We start from the raw sequence: 14041 nt of genomic DNA, 5'->3' as shown, positions 1-14041 counted from the left end.
ATTACTTGAGTTGATCAGGTATGATCAGGTAATAATCAAGTCAGTTGATTAACCAACTGAGCCACCCAGGCGCTCCTCATCTTCACTTTTGAAAGATAGTTTTGCTGGATGTGATTCTTGGTTAACTTTTTTTTTCTTTCAGCGCCTTTAATATGTAATCCTGCTGCCTTCTGATCTTCATTGTTTCATGAGAAGTCAGCCGTTAATGTTATTGGGTTCCTTTATACATGTTATATCATTTTTCTGTTGTTACTTTCCTGAATTTCCTCTTTGTCTTTAAACAATTTTACTGTGATATATTTGGGTGTGGATTTCTTTATATTCATCTAGTTGGACTTTATATTTTTTGGATGTATAGATTAATGTTTTTCATTAGATTTGGGAAGTTTTCAGTTCATTCCTTAAATATTTTTTCTGCTCTTTCCACTCCCAGCACCTCCCCACCTTCAGCCCCAGCTCTCTTTCATGTACTCACATTACACATGTATTGGTGTATTTTTTGGTATCCCACATTTCTGTGAACCTCTTCATTTTCTTTTTTCTCCCTCTGTTCTTCATGCAATATAATCTCTTTTGACCTATCTTCAAGCTTAGTGTTTCCTCATTATGCCAGCTCAGATCTACTGTTTAGCCCATCTAATGAATTTTTCATTTTGGTTATTGTACTTTTCAACCTAAATTTCCATTTGATTCTTTTCAAATAATTTCTCTTTATTGATACTCTCTATTGGATGAGACAGTGTCAGAATACCTTTCTTTCTTTCTTAAGCACGGTTACCTTTAGTTCTTTGGGTATATTTACAGTAGCTCTTTTGAAGTCTCTGTTGAGTCTGGTGCCAGGGTTCTCTCAAGTACAGTTTGTTTTGTTTTGTTTTTTTTGTTATTGTTGTTTTTTTGCCTGCTTTTTTCCCATGTAGAGGTCATACATTCCTACTTCTTTACGTATTTCACTTATTTTTGAAACTGAACATTTTTTATAACATCGTAGTAATTCTAGGTACTGATTATCCTTTCTCTTGGGGATTTCTGTTGCGGTTGTTTATTTGTTTAGTGACCTTGCTGTATTATTTCAGTGAGGACTGTTTATTCCATAGTGGGTAGCCTCTGCTGTTGCTCTTCAGTGTAGCCATTGGGTATGCCACAGTTACTCTGAGGTGAGTCATTTTCAAGGGGTTCTCTTTGACAGTCTTGTCCCCTGATCTTATTATTATTATTATTATTTTAGATTTATTTATTTATTTATTTAACAGAGAGACTCAGCAAGAGAGGGAATACAAGCAGGGGGAGTGGGAGAGGGAGAAGCAGGCTTCCCACCGAGCAGGGAGCCCAATGTGGGGCTCCATCCCAAGACCTCAGGATCATGACCCAAACTGAAGGCAGATGCTCAACAACTGAGCCACCCAGGCATTCCCCCCAACCCCCGATCTCTTTTTAATACCTAGCTGTTACCTTCCACTAATTGCTGACTATTCTGCTGTTTATGACAATACCCCACATTTGAAATTGCTTCACGGTCTGGTCCAATTAAATTGGCTCCCTTTGCAAGAATAGTCTTTGAGGTTAGTCTTGAGGCTTGTTCTTTTTCCAGGAGAGCCCTTCTTAGCTGTTACTTCACCTTGTTCTCTCTTTGGTGGTCTAGAATTTAGCTTGTTGCTTTCATAGAACTGTTAGCTTCCTCTTAACTTGGTCACCACCAAAATTTCCATTGTTTTCAATAGCAATTAGCCTTGAAAGTCCCCACACTATGTTCCAAATGAAGTTAATTACCTTGGAGAGAGCTTCAGAACTCCTTTTTCTTGGGTTGCCTGGGTGGCTCAGTTGGTTAAGTGTCTGACTTCGCCTTAGATCATGATCTCAGGGTCCTGGGATTGGGCCCTGCATAGGGCTCAGTGCTCAACTCTCCTGCCCTCTCCCTCTGCTTTCCTTCCCCTCTCCCCATTCTTGCTTTCTCTGTGTCTCTCTCTTGAATTAAAAAAAAAAAAATTCTTATCTTTTAAGACTTGCCTCTCCCCTGGCCATCATTTCTGTGCCACTGCTTGGGAGGTCAGCATGGGGACAGTGTCTTCTTTTGTAATGTCACCCCTGCTTTAAGAGTATCACTGAGGGGTTGCTTGGGTAGCTTGGATTGTTAAGCGGCTGACTCTTGGTTTCAGCTCAGTTCATGATCTCACAGTCATGAGATCCAGCCCCGTGGCTGGCTCTGCACTGAGTGGAGCATGGAGCTTGCTTAGGATTCTCTCTCTCTTCTCCCTCTGCCCCTGTGCATGTGCACGTTCTAGCTCTCTCTCTCTCTCTCTCTCAATAAATAAATAAATAAATAAATAAACTTTAAAAAAAAAAAAAGGAGGGGCTCTTGGGTGGCTCAGTTGGATAGACATCTAACTTTCACTTGGGTCATGATCCCAGGGTCTTGGGATCAAGCCCCGAGTTGGGCTCCCTGCTCAGCAGGGAGTGTGCTTCTCCCTTTCCCACTGTGCCTATTATCTCTCTCTCTCTCTCTCCTGCTCTCTCTAAAGTTAAAAAAAAAATAAAATCACTGAGGAGAGGTAATAGTCTCTGGTTTTCTCAGATTGCCTTTCATGTCTGAAACCTCCGTCCTGTGAATTGACTGGAGTAAGAGAAGTCAAGGCCCCAGTATTGATCTGCTGTGCCTGGAATAGAACTTTTGCTGTATATGTGGTAGCTAAGTGGAGGATGGGAGCCCCAGACCTCTCAGCTCCTCCTGCCTGGGATAGACTTTCTACAACTCAAAGTCGGGGTGATTAGAAGTGTTAGTAACCTTCCTTTCCCAGAGTGATGGTCCTAGGCTGGGAGCAGAGGAGAGAAGGAGTCCTGTGTCTTAGCTGCACCTGCCCAAGGTAGAGGTTTATAATGCTGAGCTGGAGAGGAGGAAGTGAGCTTTGCTTTGAATTCCACAATTTTTGTTCTTGCCAGGAGTTAGTATATTTTCTTGAAAAAATATTTCCTTTTTTGCTGTATGCCCTTAGGAGAATTTCCAGAGACTTTAAATGACTTTTTAAATAATTTCAATGAATTATAGTTATTATACTGGGAAGCAGGTCTGCGGAGATTCTAATTCTGCCATTGTCCTAAACAAATAGATTTTATAGTACTTTTAAGTTGAGTTATTTTAGTGAGGCTACTAGTTAAGTAAGCTTTTATGACCTGATCTGGGATTCTAACTAAATCAAGATTTAATTACAAAATGTATTCTGAGTTACAAATGCACATATGAAATCCAGTCCTTTTGTAATTAGATATTACAGTGATGTGTGAAGTGTCATGTATTGGAAAAATTTACTTTAACTTTTTTAAATAATTCTATAATTTTAAAAAAATGTATACTCTTTTCAAAAAGATTTTTTATTATGGAGAGTGTGTGCACATGAGCAGGGGGAAGGGCAAACGGAAAGGGAGAGAATCTCAAGCAGACTCCCTATTCAGCTTGAAGCCCAGTGCGGGGCTCCATCCAGCAACCCTGAGATCAGGACCTGAGCCAAAACCCCAAAGTTGGACACTCAGCTGAGCCACTTGGGTACCCCAAAAATGTATACTTCTTGAAATAAGATGAAAAAAGTATGATTGATTTTTACATTATGAAAAAAATTTTTAAAGTAACTTTTAAAAAAGCCATAATGTTAATATAATTATTTCTTTGTTTTAGGACATGTGAACTTATATATTTGACACAACCCAGCACTTTGTAAGTAGTTCAGAGCAAGTTAATTTTATCTTTTTGGCGTTTCAAAAGATTTTTCTGGAAGAATCCCAAACATGTTGATAATGCCAGGGTTAGTTTGATTGATTATAGCATGCTACGTCATAAATTAAGGTCATAGATTTAAAACCCAATGTATATTATTTATCTTCTCACAAAGAAAATTGTATGAAATATGTGCCTTTTACTACAAGGAGAACTAATAGGGTGGAAGTAGATTCAGTGCAACGTATCAACAGTTCTGGGAAAAACGCAAATTCACTGAGTTAATCTTTTTTAAGTGTCTGTTATTGACATTTTATTAACTTTATTAAGACTAAGAACATAGTTTTTGTGTAAGAGTAAATGTGACAATGTATATTAAAATTTCCCAATTATTTTTTTAAATGTATGATACATGCTCCAACAGTATACCCATGTAAGAGCTCTAGAGGTTTTCTTTGGAAACAGAATGTGTAGTGTAAGAGGTTTTCTGCCCCACTGACCTAGTAGTATTGAAGATGATTGATATAATGGGAAATTATGTGTTTATTCATTATATTAATCTAGTCCAGTTGTTAATATCAACAGGTTATCAAGGCATAGTATTAAATTGGTAGAGTTGTCCAAACCTCTATTTTTCTGCTAAAGTGTTGGTTTTAATTAGAAAGCAAGGAGCAGAAAAGTATTAAGTAATTGGAAACAAAGTACATCATAGTATATCACTTCTTGTGCATATTTTTAGTTTAGAATTGAAATATTAAATATTTCCTTCACAAAATATATACTGTTCTCTGGGCTAACTATAAATATCTTGGTGAAAACACTAATTGAGACAAACTGAGTTACTGTGTAAATTACGCCTTTAAAATTGATTGTATTCTCTTATGCAGTCAGTTTAGGCCTATAATTTAAAACAAGCAAAAAGAAGAGATAGTTGGAAAACTGTCAGTATAAAAATTTTTTTCTGCTTTCTATTTGTTTACTAGGATATCTACTGAAATAAATTCTGTGTTGGTGCTAAAAGTTTCTTGGATCACATTTTTACTAGCTAAAGGTAATGTCATTATGTTTGTTACACTGTTACATGTTAATGTTTCAAATGTAATAATAATTTTTTTGGACTAGGTTCAAAAAATTCTTTTCAATTTAATGTTATTCTCCCACACTCTGCAGTTCTCTGTGCGGCTTATTAACCTATTGACAAGTTGTTATAGAAGCAACTTTGGAAATGTCTCATTTCATTTCTGTTTGTAGTAACCTCTTATCCTTCTTCCTTTTTTTTTTTTTTTAAAAAGGCGCTGCAGGCAACTTTGGAAATGTCTCATTTCATTTCTGTTTGTAGTAACCTCTTATCCTTCTTCTTTTCTTTTCTTTTTTTAAAGAATAATGTTACTATTTTTATAAAAATGGTACATATTCATGATACAGAATTCAAATAATACACCAAATGCAAAGAAAAATTATGCAAAACCTACCCATAAATAAATAATCATTAAAATTATGTGATTTTCATTTCAGATACATTTTTGTGCATAGAATCTGATAAAAAAATAATGGAGATATGTGCCTCCACAAACGGATCTAATTTTTTAAAAATAGAATCATAGGGATGCCTGGGTGGCTCAGTTGGTTGGACGACTGCCTTTGGCTCAGGTCATAATCCCAGAGTCCCGGGATCAAGTCCGGCATCGGGCTCCCAGCTCCATGGGGAGTCTGCTTCTCCCTCTGACCTTCTCCTTGCTCATGCTCTCTCTCACTGTCTCTCTCTCAAAAAAAAAAAAAAAAAAAGAATCATATTACAGTGTAACATGTAGACATAAAAATTAATTTTACTCAAACTTTACAGAAGGAAATAAATAAGAGAAATGGGAGGAATTACTTAAATTTAGATAAATGTTTTGTCACTTAAGCAGTATTATTTCCTAAAATATTTCTCTAAGATTATGAAAAAGCACTTTTAAAAAATTAAGGTTAGAATCTTTATTTTACTTAACTTTGTGTTAGGTTATTTGAGGTTCAGTACCTTAACTAGAATATCTCTTGATTTTTATTATTCCATATTAGTCTTTCTTACAATACTATATCTCTTTTTAAACTAAAGGTTTTGCTCTCATTTCAAAGACATCTTAACACAGTACATTTTAAAATATTATTCTAGGGGTGCCTGGGTGGCTCAGTGGGTTAAAGCCTCTGTCTTCGGCTCAGGTCATGATCTCAGGGTCCTGGGATCGAGCCCCACATCGGACTCTCTGCTCAGTGGGGAGCGTGCTTTCCCCTCTCTCTCTCTGCCTGCCTCTCTGCCTACTTGTGATCTCTGTCAAATAAATAAATATTTTTAAAAAATGTTATTCTATTCAGGTAGGTATTATTTTTATTCTGTTATGTTTCAGGAACTTAACTGTCTTTAAAAAATTTTTTTTCAAGATTTTATTTGAGAGAGAGAGAGAACACAAGTAGGGGGAGCAGCAAGCAGAGGGAGAGGGAGAAGCAGGCTCCTTGCTGAGCAAGCAACCTGATGTGAGGCTTGATCCCAGCACCCCTGGGATCATGACGTGAGCCAAGGGCAGATCCTTAACCAACTGAGCCACCCAGGTGCCCCAGGAAATTAATTATCTTATGTTGAATTATTTTTGTCCTCCTTATTCACTTTCTTTTCTTGTATTATTCTGATCTTTGGTCTTTTTCTTATGTGTTAACTATTTTTGGCTCAAGCCTTTCTTCTCTTTTGAGCTAACCTATGTTTGTAATGGTGTTATTTGGTCCTCACTTTTTCCTTAGCTTTTTATTGTTGTTGTTTTTATATAATTTGTTTTTTATTTCTTAGTGCAAGAAGTTATAGGGCGTTTTCTTTTTATAGATTATCTTCTAGATCAGGTTCTCCTCTGACTTTTCCCCTTCTTACGTAGTGACTCTATTTTTTCTTTTTCTTTTCAGTAGTATGTTTGCGTAATCTCTGTGCTTCTCATTCTCTATCCCCTCCCCATGTTACTAAGACTCTCTGACCTGGTGTTCTGCTTTCTTTGATGTGGCTGGTGTGTGATGTTCTGTTTTCTCTGATGTGGTATGAATAAATCTCTTTTTACTCTCCTTGCATTTTATCTTTGGCTAGTTGTGTTCCCCAAAGAGCTACAATATGAATACAGGCTTTTTATTTTACTTACTTTTAGTTAGGGGGTGAGGGAGAAAGTGAAGAATTCATCTGGAATGATACAAGTCTTTGTCCTTCTGAGATTTTTGTTAGAATGAATTCTAAAATAGAACACTTATAGTGGTAAATACATCCTGTTTCTATAATGGGATTGTGTTGGGATTCATATTGGTCCCCAATTCAGCATAGCACATCAGAATCTCTGTGTTTATCAGAAAGTTAGCTATCAAAAAAATAAAAACAAAACAAAACAAAGCAAACCCCCCAGAAAAACAAACAAACAAACAAACAAAAAGTTAGCTTTTGTTTATTTCCTGTGTTTTACCCTTATCCCATCATCAGCAATTTCTCCTCCCTCCAACTCAGAAGAGGTGGAGAGGGATACTCTCAGTCAGTGTCTCTCAAATTTGTTGTTGGTACTGACACTTAACCAGTACAGTTTTTCTTTTTATTTTATTGGGTATTGGAAGAGAATTGTTTGATCTGGCTCTGCCCTACTGATTTTAACTGTAAGTCCTTGATACCATTCTTTACTTATATGAGGTTTCTTTAATTACTTCTAAGTCTGTTACAAACATATGTTTGCACTATACCTATGAGTATAAAAAATCTTCCTGATGCACAGTTACTTGCTTTCTCACATAGTTTCTATACATTCAATATTTGTTGGGATTAACAATGGTTTAGCAGGCAGATACCAAGAAGATAGAAAGTGAGCCGAATTAAACTTTGAGAACAACAAGCAAATATATCATAGCTATATTTGATTATGATTTGTATAGCTACACTATTTTTTTCTCAGATATTTATTATATGCATTTATTTCCTCACAACACTCCAGTTGTATATTTTCTGTACTATCTTTTTGAGATTTTATGCTAAAGAATTACTTTATAGATGACTTTCAGTTATATGTTAATTTTGTTATTAATGGCTTTGGTTATGGTAATATTTTGGAGGGGGGTTAAAATTGAAAATATATGAAGTTACATAAATAAGTAGAATTAAAGATTACCATGTAGCATACTTCAAAATTACTTTCAGAAGTAATAAATTCTATAACTCTTACCAAAACCAGAAATAAGTTTAAAAAAGCAACAAACAAAATGAATTTAGACATAGGGAATGAACTATAATAATAATTTCTAGATGTCAAATTCTCATGGTAGACTTATACATCACTGATTTCAAAACTTCATATACTTTTATTTATACTTTTATGTATTTCAAATCTGAGTTTTTGCAAGACAGAAAAAATGTTAAGTTCTTTAACATGCCTTTATTCTTGAATAAATCAGTATATGGATATGCCCATATTCACAATATTCCCTGATTTAAAGATCTCAATCTCAGTCTCTGATCTGTTACTTTACATTGTAAACCTATTTTATTTTCAGGGGAAGTGTTGCAAATGGAGGATGATCTCGTCATCTCATTTCAGTTAATGCTCTGTGTCCTTGACTATTTTATTAAACTCTCACCTCCTGCATTGCTTAAAGAACCGTATAGTAAGTATTTTAAATAATTTATGCATCTTCTATATCATTATTCAACAGTTTGTGTTTAATGACTCAAACATATTCTAGAGCTGAAGGAATGATAAAAAATAAATCAGACATGGACTCTGCCCTCAAGTAGTATAGGATATAGAAGTAGAGATAAGACAAGTAAGCAAAGAAGTACTATATGGCCATTTTCTAAATGGTCTGGGCCAAAATACAGTAAATGCCATGAGAGTTCAGGAGCGAGAAATATTTTCAGCTGGGGAAGACCAAGGAAGACCATATAAAAGAGGTGGATTTTGAACTGAGTGTTGAAGAGTAGATAGCATTTGAGTGTTTGGGGAAGTTGGAGTAGGATATTTCTGGTAAAAAGAAAGTTAGGAGGTAAGGCACAGATATGAATGAAACTTGTTGAGAAAGAGTGGCCCATTTTGCTGGAGAAGATCACCTAATTTGTATTATTGGATGCTATGATTATTATGTGACTCATTTTTTTTTTTGTATATGAATTGTAATTGATCTACCTCAAGGGGTGATGTGGTTGGAAGTATTCTTAAATGAAAGTAACCGTTTCTAAAAAAAAATTAAACATTAAAATTAAAAAAATAACTTGCTAAAATAGACAGCATTAAGCAGAGACAAATATATTCCTCTGAGAATGGAATTGCTTCTTTTGGTGGCATCAAGAGTAGGATATCAAAATCACTTATTATATCACAGAAAAATGTAAACTTAACTAAGGCTGAACTGATTCATTGGTCCTAAAATGATTAAAGAATTAATAATACTAAAAATAATAGAGGACAGATCAAAACATGGAAGTCTCAATGTTGGAAGTGCCTGAGAAGCAGAAGCCTAATTAATCTTTTTGAACAATAACTTCATGGAAAATGGAGTTTGGAGCAGAATTTCGAAAATGTGTTGAACATGGTTTGACAGAAAAAGGTCACAAGCAGAAACCACCTATAGAACAGGAGAAAAGAAATAGAAAACACATATATTTAAAAAAAAATTCTGAATCTGTAAAGATTATATATATTTTTTTCTTCACTTTTTTCCATGTTACAAGTTTAATAAATTGATGTAGGATGTTAATTAGGTTGACAGGCATTGTTCTTTTGAATCATTGGAAAGTACATTTAATTCTCTAAGTGCTGTGTTAAAGAGAAACCAGGATGAGGTGTTAAATTGGCTGAGTAAGGTAAACTTACAATTAACTTTTTATTATGGAGAATTTAAAGCAACTACAAAAGTAGACAGTAGCATAATAAGCCCCCAGTACTTAAAGTACCTACCTTCAGCATATGGTTAGTCTGTAGCCCCATCTGCTGCCCAGTTGCATCAAGTATATTATTTTGAAGTACATCTTCGCATACCATTTCATCCTTATAAATTTTAATATGTGTCTCTAAATATAGTCTTTTTAAAAAGCACAATAACTACCATTGTCACACCTAAAAATCACTTAATAACCTACCACCAAGTATCTAGTAAGTGTTCAGACTTTCAGTTGTCTAATAAAAGTGATTTTAAAACTTTTTTACAGGTTGACTAAATCAGAATCCGAGTAAGATCTATACCTTATGATTGGTTGATACACTTTTGAGACTTTTAAAAAACTTCCTTCTCCATTTGTCTTTTTTTCCTCATAATTTATTCATTAAATAATAGGTGGTTTATTCTTTGGGGTTTCTCGCGGTTTAAATTTTTCTGATTTTGCATCCTGTTGTATAGTTTAACATGTTTCTGTATTTTCTGTTTCCTGTAAATTGTTGGTCAGCCCTGGAGGCAGTTAATACTTTTCATACTTAGTCATCTGTTATCTCTTTAATAGCTGAATTCATTTTCAGTTTGAATTGGGAATGCTCAAAATAATACAGGAGATTTTTCAAAAAATCACCCTTTATCACATAATATTTAAATACTTTTTTTAAAAAAAAGAATTATTTGCTATGATATTTGCTCAAACTTTTAAATTTTATTTAATTTTATACCATGTCTAGCAATTGAGTCCATAATTTTTTTACTTTTTTAACTCTTTAAGATAGAAAACATTTTTTCCCCTTACAGACTCAGTAGGATACATTTAAAATTAGTTTATAAGTTGGCTATTTCTCTTGCCTTCTCTGTATTTGCCTAATAGCAAAAACTATTATCAGTAACACAACTTAAAATAGTCAATAAATAGATGAAACTGTTAGCCTTTTAATGAAGCCTAGTAAATAAAAGTAGCAGAATGTTACTAAGATTATTTCTGATCTCCCAAGTTAGAATACTTCATTATTTTATACAGTGGAATGTGCAATTGTTCTTATCTAATTTACCATTTTTACAGAAACAGCTGTAATACCTTTTAATGGTTCACCTCGAACACCAAGGCGAGGTCAGAACAGGAGTGCACGGATAGCAAAACAACTAGAAAATGATACAAGAATTATTGAAGTTCTCTGTAAAGAACATGAATGTAATATAGATGAGGTAATTTAACTTCATGATTTCTTTAAAATGAAGTAGATTTAGATGTAAGTTCTTCCTAACAGTATATATATACTTCTTTCATGACAAGCTTGCTTTTGTACTTAGTACTAATTCTTTTGCAGCAAAATATTTAGAAAAAATTTATTTTTCATGTTCAGTTACTTTGATTTTAAAGAGAGTAGCTCCCTTACTCAGGAATCACTGAAAAGGTACATCTTTATGGCAGTAGGTTTCAAATGAATTTGTTCTTTGATTCCTCTGTGGTTACTGATAACTCCTAATGTTTTAAAATACCCTGCTAAGATACCCTTGTGTTTTGGTTTGATGATAAGTAATATCAGCATTAGATTTCTGTTCAGCCTATATGCTCATTCCAAATATTACACCAGATGTTAATCACTGGTAGAGAATACACATGAACACGCTGGAATTGTTTATCTTGTTCATAGAATCCGGAGTGTTGGAATTGGAAGGAGTCTTAGGAATAGTGTACTCATCCTCCTCTTAGTAATGAGTAAATGAACTTCTAGAAACTAATAGCTAATAATGAAGGGCTAGACTTTGGGAAATCTGCCACCAGTTGCTCCTTCGAGTGTATGCTATTTCTCTCATAGATTGTTATGTTGTCCACAGTTTACTACCACCAGATAGCTGTATGAAATGTTGCATCTTTGAAACTTCTCTGTCATCTCTGGGAAGGAATGGAGTATGATCTCAAAATCTAGTTTAAGAAGTGTTGGAATGATTTATCAGGATATCTTAATGTTAACACTGTGACTTTTGTCAGTTTCAATAAAGACATAGATATACACCTGTGGTTCTAGATGTATCAACCTTATATATATGTTTACTTTCTTATTTTTCTAGAATCACAAATAATCTTTGCTAATAAGCTCACAGATATAGTTGATTTTTTTTAATCCAGTCTGTTGCTAAGTCCTGTAAGATAATGAATATACATAAATTCAGTTTTCTCATTCTTGGTTGTTAATTCTCTGAGTTTTATAACTACTTGCAAAATTTCATTTCTAAAATCAGGAATAAGTCATTAAAATCTTTTTTCATTTTAAATAACTCTTTATAATTTAGAATCTTTATAGGAATGATTTTTAAAGTACAGCTGGTTAAAAACCATGGTAGTAATTGACATTAATTGACACTTGATTATTTAGATACAGCCTTTTTGGTTATATAACTATTAGTTAGTTACATTAGTGGCTATATAATTATTGTTTAATTAACACTAAATGGTTAACTAGAAATACCTACCTTATAAATACTCCAGTTAAATGGGAGTTAGTTAGAAAACAAAATTAATAAGTTACAGAAGGCTCATTTTTGCAACTTATTTTGAAGAAGATATGAATTGATATTATTTCCATCTTAGTAAATGTAGACTTCAAGTTTGGAAAACTTAAATGAAAAAGTAAGTTGTTTGAAATTTTGTAACATATCACAAGTGTAGAACAGGCAGGAATATGACTCCAGATTTCCTGATTAGTCTTTATTATCCATGTTAAATAAATGTAAGGTGCTTTTGTATGAAACTACATCATTTTACAAAATACTGTTACCTGATTTTGAATTGAATTATTGGGTATTCTTTATTTATGTGAAATTATCTTCTTGTAAAAACAAGCTATTCTGCTGAGTTTATGCTAAAATAATTGCCTTGATATTTCCTAAGCTAACTATCAGATGATGAGTGTGAAGTGACCTAAAAATACGCTTTAGGGTGAAATTGGAAACAGTATACTGAAAAGAGAAGAGATTAGTCTTGACTGTGATGATAGATTGGGTTTTAATTCCAGTGCTGCCACTTCCTAGCTATGTAACTTTAGTCAAGTTGCTTAATTTTTTTGAACCATCTTTTCATCATCTGTTAAATGTAGAATATTGAAGTTGGTTTCAGTGGGTTTTCTTCTTATAAATCCTATTTCATTAATAGTTCTCTACTCCCATTCTAAGACTTGAAATCTGCCTCACATAAATTAAAAAGAAAATACTTGAATTAATTATAAATAATTATTATTAGTTGAATGTAAATCATAGATCAAAGTATCAGTTAACACTTTCATTCTAGTGTAAATAGTGACAAAGATTAAGTTTTTTTATTTTAATGGCTATGCTGTAACTTTATCTTTTTCAGGTGAAAAATGTTTATTTCAAAAATTTCATACCTTTTATGAATTCTCTTGGAATTGTAGCTTCTAATGGACTTCCAGAGGTAATCTGAAAGAAAACTTAATTGGTAGAAGTTAACGTATTTTGGGACTTTTGGGAGGGAAGAGTAGCTCTCTAATTTCTTAAAATTACTTTTTATTAAATATTTTTTGCCCAAAGAAAGAAAACTAAGTAGAATTTTGGTGAACCAGCTTTATATAAGTAAGAGAAAAACCTTTTGAATATATATTCAGATGTATAAATAAGCAGCATTTGTAATTTGCATTAAAAATTGATTTTTACTGAAATCTTTCAAAAATCAAATTGTAGGCTTTTGAATTTCTGAGTGCCATTATATTTAAGTATAGCTAACTATGCACAATCAAATTTGATTCTAATTTGCTGTGCATCCTTAAGCATAGGATACATGGATTGATGCCATCAACATAATTGGCATTTCTGTATTATGGAATGTCTCTTTTGAACATTTAAACTACTTAATTGAAAATAAATTCATTCGAAACAGCTATGATTATATTGCAGAAATGTTTTACCTTAGTGGTGTGCCATCCATCTATCTGTTTCTTTTCCCATTTTGCCTCAAAAATCTTGCTTTTCAATGAGAACAGAACAACTGATATGTGGTAAGATGAAATATGTGGAGAGAAAGATGCTTAGATAAATGATGAAGAACAAGTACTCAGGGATAAAGCAGTGTTTTAGAAGCACCTGGCATTAGTTACCAAGACCAAAAGACATGAAATCAGATAGGTAGTTTGCTGATTCTGTGACCTGAATTGGTGGCTAGTCCTTGAATAAATAAACTTATCCATCCAAAAATTATTTATTGAATGCTTAATATTTGCCAGATATTGTGCTAGATACTATCCGTAAGAGCTTTAACTCACAGTCATTTTTGTTAAAATGTTAGTTGGAGAAAAACAAAGAGAACGCTACAGGAGTCTGTAAGGGTCTGGTAGAAGTATACACATTTGCTGTGTCATCTTTGAGGAGGGCCACCAAATTCAGAGTGAGGCAGATAGGTTTTAT

General features: G+C 33.6%; 1 protein-coding gene across 1 annotated transcript in view; it reads left to right on the top strand.

Moving 5' to 3' along the window:
• The window catches only part of RB1 (RB transcriptional corepressor 1), a 164870-nt gene that overhangs the window by 40827 nt on the left and 110002 nt on the right, over nucleotides 1–14041 (top strand). Inside the window, exons 5-9 of the mRNA XM_044249725.1 lie at nucleotides 3665–3703; nucleotides 4687–4754; nucleotides 8246–8356; nucleotides 10686–10828; nucleotides 12978–13055. Of these exons, the coding sequence (XP_044105660.1) occupies nucleotides 3665–3703; nucleotides 4687–4754; nucleotides 8246–8356; nucleotides 10686–10828; nucleotides 12978–13055 (439 nt within the window). The remainder of the gene's footprint in view (nucleotides 1–3664; nucleotides 3704–4686; nucleotides 4755–8245; nucleotides 8357–10685; nucleotides 10829–12977; nucleotides 13056–14041) is intronic.

The sequence above is a fragment of the Neovison vison genome, chromosome 5, assembly GCF_020171115.1.
Source record: "Neovison vison isolate M4711 chromosome 5, ASM_NN_V1, whole genome shotgun sequence".
Taxonomy (NCBI): domain Eukaryota; kingdom Metazoa; phylum Chordata; class Mammalia; order Carnivora; family Mustelidae; genus Neogale; species Neogale vison.
This window is presented reverse-complemented; position numbering and strand designations above follow the sequence as displayed.